The 19,842-nt window shown below is 39.7% G+C and overlaps 1 protein-coding gene across 4 annotated transcripts in view; it reads left to right on the top strand.

Annotated features, from left to right (window-relative positions):
- ARHGEF9 (Cdc42 guanine nucleotide exchange factor 9) overlaps window positions 1-19,842 on the top strand; it is a 210,561-nt gene that overhangs the window by 114,489 nt on the left and 76,230 nt on the right. For all 4 annotated transcript variants that reach the window (XM_061178455.1, XM_061178452.1, XM_061178454.1 and 1 more), the window contains 2 exons: window positions 1,718-1,909; window positions 16,949-17,128. In XM_061178455.1, coding sequence (XP_061034438.1) covers window positions 1,718-1,909; window positions 16,949-17,128 — 372 coding nt within the window. The remainder of the gene's footprint in view (window positions 1-1,717; window positions 1,910-16,948; window positions 17,129-19,842) is intronic.

Genomic DNA, 19,842 nt, shown 5'->3' with positions numbered 1-19,842 from the left:
CAGTAAGGACTAGACTAACTTAAACAAAAAATTAAAAATAAAACAAAAATATAGAGCAAACAAATAATGCAAAAAAGCATAAAATATACACATAAAACAATCAAAAAAATAAAAAATAAATAAAATAAAAAACAAAGAACAACAAGAAAAAACTCTAACACAACAAAAAAGTAAATTAAAAATAGAAAAATAAATATATATCTTTAAAAAATTTTAATTAAAATTAAAAATAAAAGAAAAAATAATAAATGCAACACCACCAACAACTGAACAAAATGAAAAAAACAAAAAAGTATAATAGTAATAAGCATATTTTCTTGGGCCTTCCTCTGTCAGTGTCCTTGCTCCCACAGTGAGCCAGAGCCAATCTCCACCTCCCCTGGAGGCCCTCCAATACCTATAGGTGGGTCTCTGGACCTGCTGTGGGCACTGTGGGGCCAGCTCACACTCTGACCTGGCCCGACTCCCGCGTTTACTTGCCCCCATAGTCCACTCCTAGGAAGGCTAGACCAGTCTCTGTTGTGGGACCACTCGTCCATTCAGGTATTCCACAGACGCAGGATTTACCAAGCTGATCTCGAGGATTTAACCTGTGGCTTGTGCAGCTGCACAGAAAGATTTGTTTGTGTTCCTTAGTTGCACTGCCCCTGGAGGTTCCAGCAGTTATTTGCCCATTTGGCAGAAGTTCTAGTGTTAGTAAATGGATTTTCCTTACTGTGCAGTCTAAGTGCTCTTTATTTTATTTTTATTTTTTTAATTTTTATTTTATGTTGGAGTATAGTTGATTAACAATGTTGCATTAGTTTCAGGTATACAGCAAAGTGATTGAGTTATACATAAACATGTATCTATTCTTTTTCAAATTATTTTCCCATTTAAGTTATTACAGAATATTGAGCAGAGTTCCCTGTGCTACACAGTAGGTCCTTGTTGGTTATCTATTTTAAATATAGCATTGTGTACATGTCAATCCCAAACTCCCAATCTATCCCTCTCCCCAACGCTTCCCCCCAGTAACCATAAGTTTGTTTTCTAAGTCTGTGAGTCTGCTCTTTAACCTGCTGGGTTTTATGTTTTTCCTGTTTCCCAAGGTAGGTGAGTCTGTGCCTATGCCCCTCAGCAATATCTATCCCTACTGCAAATTGCTACTACAGAGGTGTGTTTCCCACATATACCATGTCTCCATCTTTACTACCCATTTCTATCTGGTCCTTTTATGTGCAATGGCTGTTCAATCAGCCCTCAAGAATTGCTCTCTATATAGGTGTAGATTTGGTGTGTCTATGGTAGGAGGTGAGCTAAGGGTCTTCCTGTGTCACTATCTTGGACGCCTCTCCTCCCAAGATGTATAATTTAATACATATTTTTTTGACACAGCTGTGTTGCCTAGATATGCTCCAGCATGAATGAGTTCTGCTTGCCATAACTCTTTTCTCCTCTGAAACCTTCCTAGCCAGGAAGACTCTTAGAGATGGTTTAGTCCTACACTTCTCCACCCTCCATTTTATGGATAGGTCACCATAGGCCTAGAGAGGAATAGACTCATGCCTAGTACCAGCAAGTCACCCTAGAGCCAGGCCAGGCATTCAGTTTAAGAGGGCTCTGATTGAAGGTTCTCTGAATACCTGAAGAATTTAGTTTGTCCTTTTTCTACTTGGCTGAAAACTTCTCAAAGAAGGAAGCTGACCTTTTATTCTTCTTCTGCCTGCCTCTACAGCTCTGGGTGAACCAGGAGGATGGGGTGGAGGAAGGGCCCAGTGACGTTCAGAATGGGCACCTGGACCCCAACTCAGACTGCCTTTGTCTGGGCCGGCCACTCCAAAACCGGGACCAGATGCGAGCCAACGTCATCAATGAGATCATGAGCACCGAGCGTCATTATATCAAGCACCTAAAGGACATTTGTGAGGTAGGCCCAGCTATGATGGTGCATGTGAGGGCACTCAGGGTGGGGTAGAGGGCACTTCCATGAAGAAATGACAACCTTCCTGGGCCGTACCTGTGAAAATCCCAAGATATTAGGAAACACAGCTTGACTGACCTCCTAGATTCTGTTCAGTGGGTGAGACTCCTCCCTTGGGGTTTCTCAGTCTCTCTGTTTATTTCTCTCCTTTTTGCTATCTACCTGTCTGTCTAACTTTCATATTCATATTCCCTCTCCCCCCCCCCGCCTCCCTTTGTCCCCTCTGCCAGAATCTCTATCCCTATCCTCTTGTCTTCTGATCCAGTTGTTGCCACCCCATGTAAGGGCCTGACTTCATTACAGCAAAACACATTTCCTGCCAAGCTAGTGGTTTACAAACTTGAATGTGCACCAAAGTCCCTGGGATAGCTTATTAAACGTGCAGATTCCAGCCCTCTTTGACCCCACCCCCCACGCAAAGTTGTGAATTCTCAGCCTGGGATAAAACACGGAAATCTCTATGTTTTGCAAGTATCCCTGGTAATACTTGTCTTCCACTATGCCACTCTGCCCTCCAGGGACTGTGGCTCCACATTGTCTAACTCCATCCCTTCCATCTTTCTGACCTGAGTGAGGATGAGACCCTTTTTCTTCTCACACTGCCTTGAGTCCAGCAGAGACAAGTTGGCATTTTCAAAGGACCTTTTACTAAACAGTATGAGAAAACCAATGAGAGATAGAGAAAAGAATGTTTTTTAGGATTTCTCTCCCCCCCCCCCACACACACACACTCTATAGCGTTATGCTTGACCCAGTGAAAAACTCTACCTTGAATATTTTTATCCCCTTTCTTCCAGATGAGAGATCAGGTCCTACTTTCTGTCCTCCAGCCCTACTGATTAGGTCCAGGACCCACTCTGTAATCAATGGTATAACTCTGACATTTTTCAAAGTTCTTGTTTCTTTAGAGCAGTGCTGCCTAATAGGACTTCCTGCAGTGATGAAAATGTTCTGTATCTGCAGTCTCCATTACAGTAGCCACTGGGCAGATATCTGTGGCTGTTGAGCACTTGAGATGTGGCTAGTATGACTGAGAAATGGAATTTTAAATTTTATTTCATTTTAATTTAAATAGCCACACGTGACTAATAGCAACCACATCGGACAGTGCAGCTCTGAAAAGATCAAGACCAAGGACTTTGGGCCTTAACTTTCTTCACCTAAATTCATTTTTTCACCCCTTCCAGGAAGGTTAAAGGTTATCTCCTCCCCCTTCCCCAAGGCAGTAAGGTAGGGTAGAAAGAACAAGGACTCTGTGGACATGGAGTGCTGGCTTTCACATCTTAGTCACTAATTAACCCTGTGGCCTTGAAGGTGCCTCTTAACTCCTCTAACCTTTGATTTTATGATTTGTCCAGTAGGCTTCATTTTACCAACCTCTTAACTTTATTGAGGAAATGAAGTAAATCTAATATTGTATTTGGGAAAAGGTAGTTTTCCTTTCCTTCCTTCCCTTTTCATCTATTCACCTATCCATCATTGTCTCTCTTTTATCTTTTTCTCTTCCTCCTACCTCCATACAAATAGTTGATATATTTTTTAATTACCCTCTCGAATGTGTTACGTGACATTGGGCATCAAACCACTGATATGTCATTCATTCCGCAAACATTTAGTGGAGTTCTGCTCCATGCTGGGCCTTGGACATAGCTCCTACCCTCAAACTATTCTGCCCTAGACCAACAGCATCTGAATCACCTGGGAGCTGGTTAGAAATGCAGAATCTTTAATTCCACTCCAGACCTGAGTTCAAATCTACATTTTAACAAGGTTCACATTTGACTTACAATACATATTAAAGTTTGAGGAGCACTGCTGTAAAATGATAGCTATCTTACACTATTTATAATAGCAGGACATGGAAGCAACCTAAATGTCCATCAACAGAGGGATGGATAAAGAAGATGTGGTACATATATAAATGTAATATTACTCAGCCATAAAAAAGAAATAATGCCATTCACAGCAACATGGATGGACCTAGAGATTGTCATACTGAGTGAAGTAAGTCAGACAGAGAAAGACAAACATCATATGATATCACTTGTATGTGGAATCTTAAAAAAGACCACAAATGAACTTATCTACAAAACAGAAATAGAGTTACAGGTGTACAAAATGCATTTATGGTTACTGCAGGGTAAGGCAGGGGACGGATAAATTGGAAGATTGGGATTGACACATACACACTACTAATAGAATAGATAACTAATAAGGACCTACTGTATAGCACAGGGAACTCTACTGAATACTCTGTAATGGCCTATATGGGAAAAGAAGCTGAAAAAGAGTGGATGTATGTATATGTATAACAGATTCACTTTGCTGTACACCTGAAACTAACACAACATTGTAAATCAACTATACCCCAATAAAAAAATTTTTTTAAATGATAGCTATCTTATAATGTCATAGGGTCTATAATACAAGTTAGTACAGTCTGTTCTTTACCCAGCAACCAAGGGATGATGTCAATACCTAAGTCGTTCATATCACTCCTCTGAACTTTCCAATGGCTCACATTTCCTTCCTGAGTAAAAGCCAAAGTTCTCATTATTACTTACAAAGCCCTGTGTGATCAACCCCTCCTTACCTCTGTGACTTCATCTCTTGCCCTTTTCCCACATGCTCTCACTACTTTAGCCACAATGGCCTAATTGCTGTTCGTTAAAAAGGCCTGACACACTCCCCCCTCATAGCCTTTCCGCTGGCTTTCCCTTCTGCCTAAAGCACTCTTCCCTCAGATGTCTATGTGGCTCCGTTTCTCACCTCCTTCAAGGCTTCACTCAAATATCATCTCCTTGAGACCTTCCCTGACTATTCTATTTAAAATTGTAACCATGTACTATCTTGTTTTATTTTTCTCCATTGTACTTACTGCTTTCTGACTTATTATATATTTTGCTTTTATGTTTTGTTTATTGCCCTTCTCCCCTACTAGAAAGTAAATTCCATGAGGGAAAGAGTTTTTTATTGATTTACTGATACATCCTCAACATCTAGCACAGTGCTTGGCAGATGGTAGATGCTCAATAAGTACTTTTGAAAGTTGGAATTAAATATAAGTGCTCACGTGCATGTACTATTTTGGCAAAGTACATTCACATCTTATGCCATTTGATTTTCAGACAGGAAATAGGTTGTTATTGTTATTCCTATTTTCTAGGTCAACAGACTGAGTCTCTAAGAGGCAAAATTACTTTCCCAGAGTTCTCAGGCACTGGCCCAGTGGGAGTCTTAGTCTTAGAAGGATTTTGTTCCCAACTCCCAAACATCTTGGCCTCTTCCTACAGGGCATGGGCTCAGAACAGCAATGCAAGTATTTATCTTTCCAAAAGAGGGAGTGCTATGACCCTGCTTTGAGGAATTGCCTAATCCAGCCAACCTAAGCAAAGCTTTTGTTGGTGATCTATGAGTTCCATATCTCTTTATTATTCTTGATGCTGAAGCTAAGGGTTTAAATGGGAATGGGAAGTATCTCTTTGTCCCATCCTTCAACCACAGATGTCAAAGGAACGTTTAGCTAGAGCAAAAGAAGAGTAGAGAAAGCTGTGCCTAGATGGTCCAGAAGACAGTATTTTAGCTCAGGGTTGTGTCACCTAAACCAAAAGCTATGAGGAACAATATGATTTATAAGAAGAATATCAAAACCAGAATTGGGAGTCCCAGGTTCAGGTCCCACCTTAGTCACAAACTGACTGAGGAACGTCAGGTGAATCTTTTCCATCCTGGACCTTGTTCCCCAACTCTAAAATTAGCAGGTTGGTAGAGTTGCTCTTTAAGTGTCGTCTGGCTCTTACTTTCTCTGATTCTGTGAGATCTAGGTATGGTCTCACTAGAGAACGCTGTGGTAGTGATCCATGTTACTTCTGCATGTTTTGCCATTTCCTCCTTGATACCCATGGAGGCATGTCTTACTCAGGCATGAATGTGTTAACAAGGCATAATCTACTCTTTCTGTAGGTTAAGGGAGATCACTTAATACTGCATTCAGTATAGAAGAAAGTCACTATCTATTAGAAAATATTTATTTCTTTATTTATTCATTCATTCATTCATTCATTTATTAATTACTCCTGGGAGCAGAAAGTGCCTCACAAACATTTAAGTTACAGTACCTTCATTTTACAAATGAGGAAGTAGGAAATAGAGTTATTTTTATCAAAGTTATTCAGTGAAGCCAGTAAAAGAAAATATATTTTTTAATGAGTTCTCTGAGAAGATGACATTCTTCTTTCTAAATCCAGACGGTGGGATAAAAGAGTATTGGCTTAGTTCTAGGTCACCTTGACCAGTGATTGGTGGTATTACCTCTTGTAATCTTAGAAATCATATTATGATCAGGGAGACTAGACACAGGGCAAGCAAAGCTAAATATGCCTTATAAAGTTGCCTCATCTGCCTCTCTGAGGAAGATCATCTCAGTCATCTGATGTCTGTGAAATAAATTCTGTCCTCAAATGCCTCCAGAAAAGCTGGAACTAGCTTTCCTCAGTCATTCATATTAGTGTCTTATACCCTTCACCATCAAGAAATTCTTCCTAGGTCTAATAGAGTTTATCATGCTATAGCTTCAAGACATTTGCATTTGATATGTTTAAGCCTGGAGTTTTCAAACTTACTGTTTTTTTCTTTCTGTTAATTGCCTATCCTGATGATTTCCAATGGTCTTTACATCTTGGTGTATACATAGAAAATAATACATTGTATAAAACAGTAATATTTGTATAGCATACTAAAGTAAAAGGATGAGGCAGCTCATTGGCCTGAAGTGACCAGCCCAGGGATTTCTGGCTGCTCTAGGCCCTACCTATCCATACCACCTGGACATTCAAGGCCCTGTTCCCATCCTTTGCCCATTTTCCCATAGTTTCTCATATTTTTCTTGCTGATTTATAGGAGTTCCTTGTATATTCCAGATATTAATCCCTTGTCAGTTTTCCAAGTTGCAAATAGTCTTCTTCCTGTCATCCTCTTATTTTTTAATGGTTTTGTTTAATTTGAAAAAAAGACATCCTGGACAAAAGAAGAAAAGAAAACTAACAATTTAAGCATTCTGCTTCTAACTTACCTTTTGTCGTCATTAGCATGAGAAGAGCTAGTCCTTTTGCAGTTATTCAACATATATCTATTGAGCAGCAACTATATGCCAGGTACTATGTTAAACTCTAGAGATACAGCTGTGAACAGGACAACCATGGTCATCATTCCCTAATTTTATTAAAATTATTTTCAAGACGTTTATCAGGTCTCCTGTCAGGTCTTAGGCTTCCAGGCAAAACAGTACATGATATCTGTAGAGAGTCAGAGCTGAATGGGGCCCTGGAAATCTTTTCTGATATATGCATTTTAGAGATGGAGACACTGAGTTCCAGACTTGCAAGGGCCTTTCCCTAAAGGGTTTTTCAAACCCTAGGTGATCCAGAGGTTCTTTGATCCATCTTATTTCCCTGCGGTCTTTGGAATCTTCCCTGGAGGTCATGGGGTCAATTTGTATCCCATATCAAGGCACTAATTCTATTGGTTTGGGCAAAAGGTTCATTCGTTTTATCCATAAGATGGCTCTAGTAGCACTTAGTTGTCTTTAACATCATTTGAAACAATTTTGTTAGATTGTATGTGACAACTGTCATATCAGTGTGCATTTTAAAAAAGACATAAAAATTGGTGAATTTTTGTGTGACCATTTTAATATTGAAGATGGAAGAAAAAAAGCAACATTTTTGGCATATTATGCTTTATTATTCCAAGAAAGGTAAAAACGCAACTGAAACACACACAAAAAGATTTTTGCAGTGTATGGAAAAGGTGCTGTGACTGATCGAACGTGTCAAAAATGGTTTGCGAAATTTTGTGCTGGAGATTTCTTGCTGGATGATGCTCCATGGTCAGGTGGACCAGTTGAAGTTAATAGCGATCAAATCGAGACATTAATTGAGAATAATCAATGTTATACCACGTGGGAGATAGCCGACATACTCAAAATATATAAATCAAGCATTGAAAATCATTTGCACTAGCTTGGTTATGTTAATCGCTTTGATGTTTGGGTTCCACATAAGTTAAGTGAAAAAAACCTTCTTGACCATATTTCTGCTTGTGATTCTCTACTTAAACGTAATGAAAACGTTCCATTTTTAAAACAAATTGTGACAGGCAATGAAAAGTGGATACTGTACAATAATGTGGAATGGAAGAGATCGTGGGGCAAGTGAAATGAACCACCACCAAGCACACCAAAGGCTGGTCTTCATCCAAAGAAGGTGACGTTGTGTATATGGTGGAATTAAAAGGGAGTCCTCTATTATGAGCTCCTTCCAGAAAGCCAAACGATTAATTCCAACAAGTACTGCTCCTAGTTAGACCAACTGAAAGCAGCACTCGACAAAAAGCGTCCAGAATTAGTCAACAGAAAACGCATAATCTTCTATCAGGATAATGCAAGACCTCTTGTTTCTTTGATGACCAGGCAAAACCTGTTACAGCTTGGCTGGGAAGTTGATTCATCTGCCAAATTCACCAGATATTACACCTTTGGATTTCCATTTGTTTTGGTCTTTACAAAATTCTCTTAATGGAAAAAATTTCAATTCCCTGAAAGACTGTAAGAGGCACCTGGAACAGTTCTTTGCTCAAAAAGATAAAAAGATTTGGGAAGATGGAATTATGAAGTTGCCTGAAAAATGGCAGGTGGTAGTGGAACAAAAGGGTGAATACGTTGTTCAATAAAGTTCTTGGGGAAAATGAAAAATGTGTCTTTTACTTTTACTTAAAAACCGAAGGCACATTTTGGCCAATCCAATAGCTCAATGCATTAGATCTAGACTTAAATCAACCCTTGTGGGTTTCGAAACAGAGTGAAATAAATAGTCAACCTTCCTTGCCTATTACCATGGCAATCCCAGGGCTAATTCATGCCTTTTGTGATTGATTTGATAACGCCCACTGTAATGCCTTCACACTCATGCCCACTTTACTCCTAGGAGAGGTGAGGCTCTCAGAAACTACCTCTGTTCAATCAGTTCACACCCACTGCCATATCACCCTATTCTCTTTTACCATGCAGATGGAGTTAGAGGGCGTTCAAAGCATGCTTAACAGTAAGATCTATAGACCCCTTCTGCTCCCTCTGCCCTGTGACAGGCCTTCAGAGGTCTTCTGAGTCTTCTCTTCTCCAGGACAAACAGCCCTGGTTCCTTCTACCATTCTTCATGGTGTTGCTTTTCAGGGATCTCTCTACCCTGCCTACTTCCCGCTGGCTCTGTATCCTTTACTCCATGTTCCTCTGAAAACAGGGCTCAGAACTGAATGCTGCTCCCCTGCAGTGGTGTGATTACCTTCCTATGACTTCTCTCATTCCACCCTCTCAATCTGTTTCTTCTTCATCCCTAACTTAAAATGACATTAGTGTTTTTTTTGGCAGTCATATTCCACTGCCAACTCATCTAACTTATATGCCCTTGGGGGGAGACCTTCAGATGGTGGAGGAGTAACACATGGAGATCACCTTCCTCCCCACAAATACATCAGAAATACATCTACATGTGGAACAACTCCTACAGAACACCTACTGAACGCTGGCAGAAGACCTCAGACTTCCCAAAAGGCAAGAAACTCCCCATGTACCTGGGTAGGGCAAAAGAAAAAAGAAAAATCAGAGACAAAAGAATAGGGACAGGACCTGCACCTGTTGGAGGGAGCTGTGAAGGAGGAACAGTTTCCACACACTAGGAAACCCCTTCACTGGTGGAGACAGGGGGTGCCGGGGGGTAAGTTTTGGAGCCTCAGAGGAGAGCACAGCAACAGGGGTGCAGAGGGCAAAGCGGAGAGATTCCCGAAAAGAGGATGGGTGCTGACCAGCACTCACCAGCCCAAGAGGCTTGTCTGCTCACCTGCTGGAGCTGGTGGGGGCTGGGAGCTGAGGCTCGGGCTTCGGAGGTCAGATACCAGGGAGAGGACTGGGGTTGGCTGCATGAACACAGCCTGAAGGGGGCTAGTGCACCACAGCTAGACTGATGGGAGTACAGGAAAAAGTCTGGAGCTGCCTAAGAGGCAAGAGAACATTGTTGCGGGGAGCACAAGGAGAGGGGATTCAGAGCACTGCCTAAATGAGCTCCAAAGATGGGCGCAAGCCACGGCTATCAGTGCAGACACCAGAGATGGGCATGAAATGCTAATGCTGCTGCAGCCACCAAGAAGCCTGTGTGCAAGCAAAGGTCACTATCCACAACTCCCCTCCCAGGAGCCTGTGCAGCCCACCGCTGCCAGGGTCCCGTGATCCAGGGACAACTTCCCAGGGAGAACACACGGTGCGCCTCAGGCTGTTCCAACGTCACACAGGCCTCTGCTGCTGCAGGCTAGCCCCGCATTACGTACCCCTCCCTCCCCCCAGCTTGAGTGAGCCAGAGCCCCCTAATCAGCTACTACTTTAACCCCGTCCTGTATGAGCAAAGAACAGATATCCTCAGGCGACCTACATGCAGAGGCAGGGCCAAATCCAAAGCTGAACCCCAGGAGCTGTGTGAACAAAGAAGAGAAATGGATATTTCTCCCAGCAGCCTCAGGAACAGTGGTTTAAATCTCCACAATCAACTTGATGTACCCTGCATCTCTGGAATACCTGTATAGACAACGAATAATCCCAAAATTGAGGTGGTGGACTTTGGGAGCGACTGTAGACTTGGGGTTTGCTTTCTGCATCTAATTTGTTCCTGACTTTATGTTTATCTTAGTTTAGTGTTTATAGTTTATTATCATTGGTAGATTTCTTTATTGATTTGGTTGTTCTCTTCCTCCTTTTTTTTAATATATAGATATATATATATAGTTTGTTCCTTTTTCTCTTTTGTGAGTGTGTATGTATATGCTTCTTTATGTGATTTTGTCTGTATAGCTTTGCTTTTACCCTTTGTCCTAGGGTTCTGTCTGTCCACTTTTTTTTTTTTTTACTATAGATTTTAGCACTTGTTATCATTGGTGGATGTGTTTTTTGGTTGGGTTGCTCTCTTCCTTCTTTTTTTTATTACTTTTTATTTTTTATTGTGATAACTTTATTTCATTTCATTTTATTTTTTCTTTCTTTCTTTTTTTCTCCCTTTTCTTCTGAGCTGTGTGGTTGAAAGGGTCTTAGTGCTCCGGCCGGGTGTCAGGCCTGTACCTCTGAGGTGGGAGAGCTGAGTTCAGGACATTGGTCCACCAGAGACCTCCCAGCTCCATGTAATATCAAATGGCAAAAGCTCTCCCAGAGATATCCATCTCAATGCTAAGACACAGCTCCACTCAAAGACTAGCAAGCTACATTGCTGGGCACCCTATGCCACACAATTAGCAAGACAGGAACAAAACCCCACCCATTAGCAGAGAGGCGGCCTAAAATCATAAAAGGTGACAGATACCCCAAAACACACCACCAGAAGTGGACCTGCCCACCAGAAAGACAAGATCCAGCCTCATCCACCAGAACACAGGCACTAGTGCCCTCCACCAGTAAGCCTACACTACCCACTGAACCAACCATAGCCACTGGGGGCAGACACCAAAAACAAAAGGAACTACGAGCCTGCAGCCTGTGAAAAGGAGACACCAAACACAGTAAGTTAAGCAAAATGAGAAGACAGAGAAACACACAGCAGAGGAAGGAGCAAGGTAAAAACCCATCAGACCAAACAAATGAAGAGGAAATAGACAGTCTGTCTCAAAAAGAATTCAGAATAGTGACAGTAAAGATATCCAAAATCTTGGAAATAGAATGGAAAAAATACAAGAAATGTTTAACAAGGACCTAGAAGAACTAAACAGTAAACAAACAATGATGAACAACACAAAAAATGAAATTTAAAATTCTCTAGAAGGAAGCAATAACAGAACAACTGAGGCAGAAGAACGGATAAGTGACTTGGAAGATAAAATAGTAGAAATAACTACTGCAGAGCAGAATAAAGAAAAAAGAATGAAATGAATTGAGGACAGGCTTATAGACGTCCGGGACAACATTAAATGCAACAACATTCGAATTACAGGGGTCACAAAAGAAGAAGAGACAAAGAAAGGGACTGAGAAAATATTTGAAGAGATTATAGTTGAAAACTTCCCTAATATGGGAAAAGAAATAGTCAATCAAGTACAGGAAGCACAGAGAGTCCCACACAGGATAAATCCAAGGAGAAACATGCCAAGACACATATTAGTCAAACTGGCAAAAATTAAATACAAAGAAAAAACATTAAAAGCAGCAAGGGAAAAACAACAAATAACATACAAGGGTATCCCCATAAGGTTAACAGCTGATCTTTCAGCGGAAACTCTGCAAGCCAGAAGAGAGTGGCAGGACATATTTAAAATGATGAAAGGGAAAAACCTACAACCAAGATTACTCTACCCACCAAGGATCTCATTCAGATTCGACAAAGAAATTAAAACCTTTAAAGACAAGCAAAAGCTAAGAGAATTCAGCACCAACAAACCAGTTTACAACAAATGCTAAAGGAACTTCTCTAGGCAGGAAACACAAGAGAAAGAAAAGGCCTACAATAACAAACCCAAAGCAATTAAGAAAATGGTAATAGGAACATACATATCAACAGATACCTTAAATGTAAATGGGTTAAATTCTCCAACCAAAAGACATAGACTGGCTGAATGGATACAAAAACAAGAGCCATATATATACTGTCTACAAGAGACCCACTTCAGACCTAGGGACACATACATACTGAAAGTGAGGGGATGGAAAAAGATATTCCATGCAAATGGAAATCAAAAGAAAGCTGGTGTAGCAATTCTCATATCAGACAAAATAGGCTTTAAAATAAATACTATTACAAGAGACTAAGAAGAACACTACGTAATTATCAAGGGATCAATTGAAGAGGAAGATATAACAATTGTAAATATTGATACACCCAACACAGGAGCACCTCAATACATAAGGCAAATGCTAACAGCCATAAAAGGGGAAATCGACAGTAACACAATCATAGTAGGGGACTTTAACACCACACTTTCACCAATGGACAGATGATCCAAAATGAAAACAAATAAGGAAACACGAGCTTTAAATGATACATTAAACAAGATGGACTTAATTGATATTTATAGGACATTCCATCCAACAACAACAGAATACACTTTCTTCTCACGTGCTCATGGAACATTCTGCAGGATAGATCATATCTTGGGTCACAAATCAAGCCTTGGTACATTTACGAAAATTGAAATCATATCAAGTATCTTTTCAGACCACAGTGCTATGAGACTAGATATCAATTACAGGAAAAAATCTGTAAATACATGGAGGCTAAACAATACACTATTAAATAACCAAGAGATCACTGAAGAAATCAAAGAGGAAATCAAAAAATACCTAGAAACAAATGACAATGAAAACACGATGACCCAAAACCTACGGGATGCAGCAAAAGAAGTTCTAAGAGGGAAGTTTATAGCTATACAATCCTACCTCAAGAAACAAGAAACATCTCAAATAAACAACCTACCCTTACACCTAAAGCAATTAGAGAAAGAAGAACAAAATAACCCCAAAGTTAGCAGAAGGAAAGAAATCATAAAAATCAGATCAGAAATAAATGAAAAAGAAATGAAGGAAACAGTAGCAAAGATCAATAAAACCCAAAGCTGGTTCTTTGAGAAGATAAACAAAATTGATAAACCATTAGCCAGAGTCATCAGGAAAAACAGGGAAAAGACGGAGAAGTAACCACTGACACTGCAGAAATACAAAGGATCATGAGAGATTACTACAAGCAACTATATGCCAATAAAATGGACAACCTGGAAGAAATGGACAATTTCTTAGAAAAGCACAACCTTCCGAGACTGAACCTGGAAGAAATAGAAAATATAAACAGACATATCACAAGCACTGAAATGGAGACTGTGATTAAAAATCTTCCAACATACAAAAGCCCAGGACCAGATGGCTTCACAGGCAAAATCTATTCAAACATTTAGAGAAGAGCTAATACCTATCCTTCTCAAACTCTTCCAAAGTATAACAGAGGGAGGAACACTCCCAAACTCATTCTACGAGGCCACCATCACCCTGATACCAAAACCAGACAAAGATGTCACAAAGAAAGAAAACTACAGGCCAATATCACTGATGAACATAGATGCAAAAATCCTCAACAAAATACTAGCATACAGAATCCAACAGCACATTAAAAGGATCATACACCATGATCAAGTGGGGTTTATCCCAGGCATGCAAGGATTCTTCAATATATGCAAATCAATCAGTGTGACAAACCATATTAAAAAACTGAAAGAGAAAAACCATATGGTCATGTTAATAAATACAGAAAAAGATTTCAACAAAATTCAACACCCATTTATGATAAAAATTCTCCAGAAAGTAGGCATAGAGGGAACTTATCTCAACATAATAAAGGCCATATATGACAAACCCACAGCCAACATCATTCTCAATGGTGAAAGCTGAAACCATTTCCACTAAGATTAGGAACAGTACAAGGTTGTCCACTCTCACCACTATTGTTCAACATAGTTTTGGAAGTTTTACCCTCAGCAGTTAGAGAAGAAAAAGAAATAAAAGGAATCCAAATCGGAAAAGAATAAGTAAAGCTGTCACTCTTTGCAGGTGACATGATACTATATATAGAGAATCCTAAAGATGCTACCAGAAATCTACCAGAGTTAATCAATGAATTTGGTAATGTAGCAGGTTACAAAATTACTGCACAGAAAGCTCTTGCATTCCTATACACTAATGATGAAAAATCTGAAAGAGAAGTTAAGGAAACAAGCCCATATATCATTGCAACAAAAAGAATAAAATACCTAGGAATAAACCTACCTAAGGAGACAAAAGACCTGTATGCAGAAAAATATAAGGCACTGATGAAAGAATTTAAAGATGATACCAACAGATGGAGAGGTATACCATGTTCTTGGATTGGAAGAATCAACATTGTGAAAATGACTATACTACCCAAAGCAATCTACAGATTCAGTGCAATCTCTATCAAAGTACCAATGGCATTTTTCACAGAACTAGAACAAAAAGTTTCACAATATATATGGAAACACAAAATACCCCAAATAGCGAAAGCAATCTTGAGAAAGACAAATGGAGCTGGAGGAATCAGGCTCGTGGACTTCAGAAAATACTACAAAGCTACAGTAAACAAGACAGTGTGGTGCTGGCAGAAAAACAGCTATATAGATCAGTGGAACAGGATAGAAAGCCCAGAGATACACCCATGCACCTATGGTCACCTTAATTTTGATAAAGGATGCAAGAATATACAGTGGAGAAAAGACAGCCTCTTCAGTAAGTGGTGCTTAGAAAACTGGACAGCTACTTGTAACAGAATGAAATTAGAACACTCCCTAACACCATACAGAAAAATAAGCTCAAAATGGATTAAAGACCTAAATGTAAGTCCAGACACTATAAAAATCTTAGAGGAAAACATAGGCAGAACACTTTATGACATAAATCACAACAAGAACCTTTTTGACCCACCTGCTAGAGAAACGGAAATAAAAACAAAAATAAACAAATGGGACCTAATGAAACTTAAAAGATTTGCACAACAAAGGAAACCAGAAACAAGATGAAAAGACAACCCTCAGAATGGGAGAAGATATTTGCAAATGAAGCAACTGACAATGGATTAACCTCCAAAATTTACAAGCAGCTCATGCAACTCATGAAAAAAAAAAAAAAACAACCCAATCCAAAAATGGGCAGAAGTCCTAAATAGACATTTCTCCAAAGAAGATATACAGTTTGCCAACAAACACATGAAAGAATGTTCAACATCACTAATCATTAGAGAAATGTGAATCAAAACTACAATAAATAGTAGTATAAATAAATGTCAACACATTATTGGCACAAATTATTAATTTGCAAACTGTTTCAAAGACTCTCATTAATGGCTGAATTGGAGGGTAAGAAGAGCTAAGGTAAGTGAGATTTTGGTAGGGGTTGGTAAAGGGCATTGAAGCCAGAGATGAGGATCTTCCTGGAGTATGCCTAAATGACTTCATTGCAAGCTGTGTTAGAGGAGACAAAATGGAGTTAGGGCCAAAAGTGATAAGTCATTCACCATAAATGCTCCTCATTAGGGGCTCAACAAGTGTTATAATAATCACATTTAGCTTTTAGATGAAAGCAAGTGACCATAATTCATTCTCACCAGAACATTTTCACATGCTAATGATTTCTAATGAGCACAGTGGCCATTAGTTAAAATCTACACCAGCAGTTTTAGAATGGAAAACTGTGTTTGGTTTCTTTTGCCCTGACTTACAATGTGTCCTGAGTCTGATTGTGTTATCTCGGTGCTCTCTTATCAGACCAAGAATCTCTTTCATTGATTCTTCCTTCATCAATGGCTAGCTGTATTAATTCATCCATTTATTCACAAATGTGTCCTAAACACTTACCCTGTTAAAAACACCATGACTGGCCACTTGTGAGCTTGCTGGCTAAGCTCATCCAAACTATCTCTCCTAGCCAGCTACCTTAGATGGCTAAGACACCCACTTTAAAGAATTGTTTGGTTTTGTCAATTCCTGTTCCCTTTTGGGAAGTTTTCCTACCAGACCTTTTGGATTGGTCCTATAAGAAATAGAACATTAGAGTTGTGAATCAATCCAGCTAAACCAATAACTCACTACTAAAGCAAGTGAAAATGTTTGTGCTTAACCAGATTCTGAGAAAGGGTCCTATGACTTTTGGGGGTCCTTGTCATAAAAGGCTCTATGCTCTGGAGTCTGCAGTCTGAAGACCTTTGCTTGAGATCCATCTTTCCTAATTATTCACTGGTGGAGTGACTTCCTTCTTTAAACCCCAATTTTCTTGTATGAAAAGTGGAAATGGTTATTCCCTGTCTACTTCATGGAACTGAAATAAGGCTCCCAAATGCTCAGGAAGTGGTAAAGCCCTCAGGGAGTGAAGGGCATCCTCAACCTGGGCTTTTGCTTTGTCTGCAGGGCTACCTGAAGCAATGCCGGAAGAGAAGGGACATGTTCAGTGATGAGCAACTGAAGGTGATCTTTGGGAACATTGAAGACATCTACAGGTTTCAGATGGGCTTCGTAAGAGACCTGGAGAAACAGTACAACAATGATGACCCCCACCTCAGCGAGATAGGACCCTGCTTCCTGGAGCACGTAAGCATCTTCCCCTTTGGAGAGGGTTTTGAGAGACGTTTGGAAGCCATGCAAGGAGTCTCTGAGCTATTTGGTTCTGCTCAGTTGCTTTGTCCCATGGTAAGGGATGGATTCCTCTCTGACCCTGATGTTCATCCCCTTGCTAGAGTATGAGGACTTAGGAAGGTACTGTGATTTGTCCAAGGACTCTTCTTCTTTACTGTTCCCCCCACCTTTTTTCTCTCCTTCCAGATAATTATCAGTAGGATTTTTCTTCAACTTCTCTTCTCTGTTCCTATGGGGCTCAGTTTCCATGGGACCCAGTGTTTTGGGAGGGACTCTGAACATATTCTTATATTCCAGGAATCTGAGAAATAGGAGAGACCATGGTCAGCATGAAACTGGACCCCTGCAAGGCTTTTAAGGGAGAACACTAGGGTAGGGGAAGTGACAAGTGTAGGAAAAGGGGCCACATGATTTAGAGGAAGGAACACTAGGAAACAGGGAAGTGAGGATGTGAGTCCTGTCTATAATGATTGTCTGGGTAACTTTGGGTAAGTTCCTTACCGTCTTTGGGCTTCCTCACATGGATTTAAGAAGGTTTCACTTTATACCTCTGTGGTTCTCTAACATCTTTTGTGTCTTATTCACAGGTGACCTAGTTGTTTTGACAACTCTTCTCCCCCGTTTTATAAAGTATTTATTTTTAAAGAGATAATACATGCACATGGTATAAAATTCAAATGACACATGAAAGTGTGCAGCTAAGAGTAAGTTTTCTTGCAAATTCTCCTGCTTTGACTATGGGAATGTGTAGTGGGGTATAGCCCTAAGGCCACCCGTATGTTCAGTGATTTGCTACAAGTCCCGGGACTCAGCATATAGTCATACTCATGGTTGTGATTTAATACAACTAAAGGATACAAAGCAAAATTAGCAAAAGGAAAAGGCACATGGGGCAAAGTGTGAAGGAAACCAAGTGTAAGTTTCCAAGAGTCCTCTCCCAGTGGAGTCACACAGGATGCACGTAATTCCCCTTGCAATGAGTTGTGACAACACTTTTGAAATGTTGTCTACCAGGGAAAATTATTAGGGACTCAGTGCCCAAGATTTCTATGGGTGGCTGGTCATGTAGGCACCCTCTGCCTAGCATGTACCAAAATTCCAGACTCCCAGAAGGAAAGCAAGTATTCTGCATAAACCACATTGTTCATACAAATAGTTTAGGTACAGTGAGCAACTCTTGTCAAGGAATGGTGAAAAATCTCTTGAGATCTAAGTTCCAAGATGCCAGCCAAGGGCCAACCTTTCAAGCAGGCCTTTTTAGGGATAGCAGTCTCAGGCCTGATATGTTAACTCTTTTTTGCACAGTATTAAACTGGTTCAGCCATTCCAGAAAGCACCTGGGTAGTATTTATCAAAGTTAAGCATGTGTATGACCTTGGGTTCCATTCATAAATATATATCCCAGAGAAATTCTCATAGAGGTCCATGAGGGAACATTTACAAGGCTGTTGATTGCGTGGCAGTGTTGTGTGGACTGCAGTTAGAAGCAACTTAGGTATTTATCACCAGGGTATGGATGAGAAACATATGGGGGATGCTTACTGTAAGGTATTATATAGCAAGGAACAAGAGACTAGTTGTATGTACCCGATAACAATGTGTGTAAATATCATAAATATAGTCTTGAGCTGGGAAAGTAGAATATGGAATAGTGATTCTCAATTGGAGTCTACCCTGTGCATTGTAGGGTGTTTAACAGCATTCCTGGTCTCTATCTACTGGAGGCCAGTAGCACCCTCCTAGTTGTGACAACCAAAAATATCTCCAGACATTGTCAACTGTACCGAGGGACAAAAAAGAACCACTAATCTATTGAAATGATCGTATGCTTTTACACTGTAATCTGTTAATGTGGTGAATTTGGTTTGAATAATTTTCATGTTAAATGAACATTGTATTGCTGGGATAAACCCTACCTAATCATGGTGTATTATCCTTCTTTATGTATTAGTTTGCCTTTTTAAAAATATTAGATTGTTTACCCTCTTTTAATTCAGTTCTAGGATTTATTTTTTTTTTAGGATTTCATTCTTTATCATCTTTGTTTAGGTATAATTTACAAACAATAAAATTCACCAAATGTCTACTTCGATGGGTTTTAACAAGTGCATATAGTTGTGTAACTACCACCGTAATCAAGATATGGAACATTTCTATCACTTCATCAAGTTCTAATGTTCTCCCTTTGTTGTCAGTCTTTGCTCTCACCCTTGCCCTTGGCAAACACTGATCTGCGTTCTGTCACCATAATTTTGCTTTTTCTAGAATGTCATATAAATGGAATAATGCAATAGTGATATTTTGTTTAGCTTCTTTCACTTAATTTCTTTGATAGCCATCCATATTTTTGCATGTATTAGTAATTGGTTATTTTTTTTTTTATTGTTTAGTGATAATTCCATTGTGTGGATATACCACTCATTCACCAGTTCATTCCAGGACATCTGGGTTGTTTACTAGGTTGTTTCCATCTGTGGGATTACTGGGTTGCATTGTAGGTATTTGTTTAATTTTATAAGATACTGCCAAACTGTTTTCCAAAGTTACCGTATCATTTTGCATTCTCACTTCTAATATATAAGGGTTGCAGTTGTTCCACATGGTTGTCAGCACTTGGTATTATCAATATTTTTAATTTTAGTCTTTCTAATAGGTGTGTAGTGGCATTT

This window comes from Eubalaena glacialis, chromosome X (genome assembly GCF_028564815.1).
Source record: "Eubalaena glacialis isolate mEubGla1 chromosome X, mEubGla1.1.hap2.+ XY, whole genome shotgun sequence".
NCBI classification, from domain to species: domain Eukaryota; kingdom Metazoa; phylum Chordata; class Mammalia; order Artiodactyla; family Balaenidae; genus Eubalaena; species Eubalaena glacialis.
This window is presented reverse-complemented; position numbering and strand designations above follow the sequence as displayed.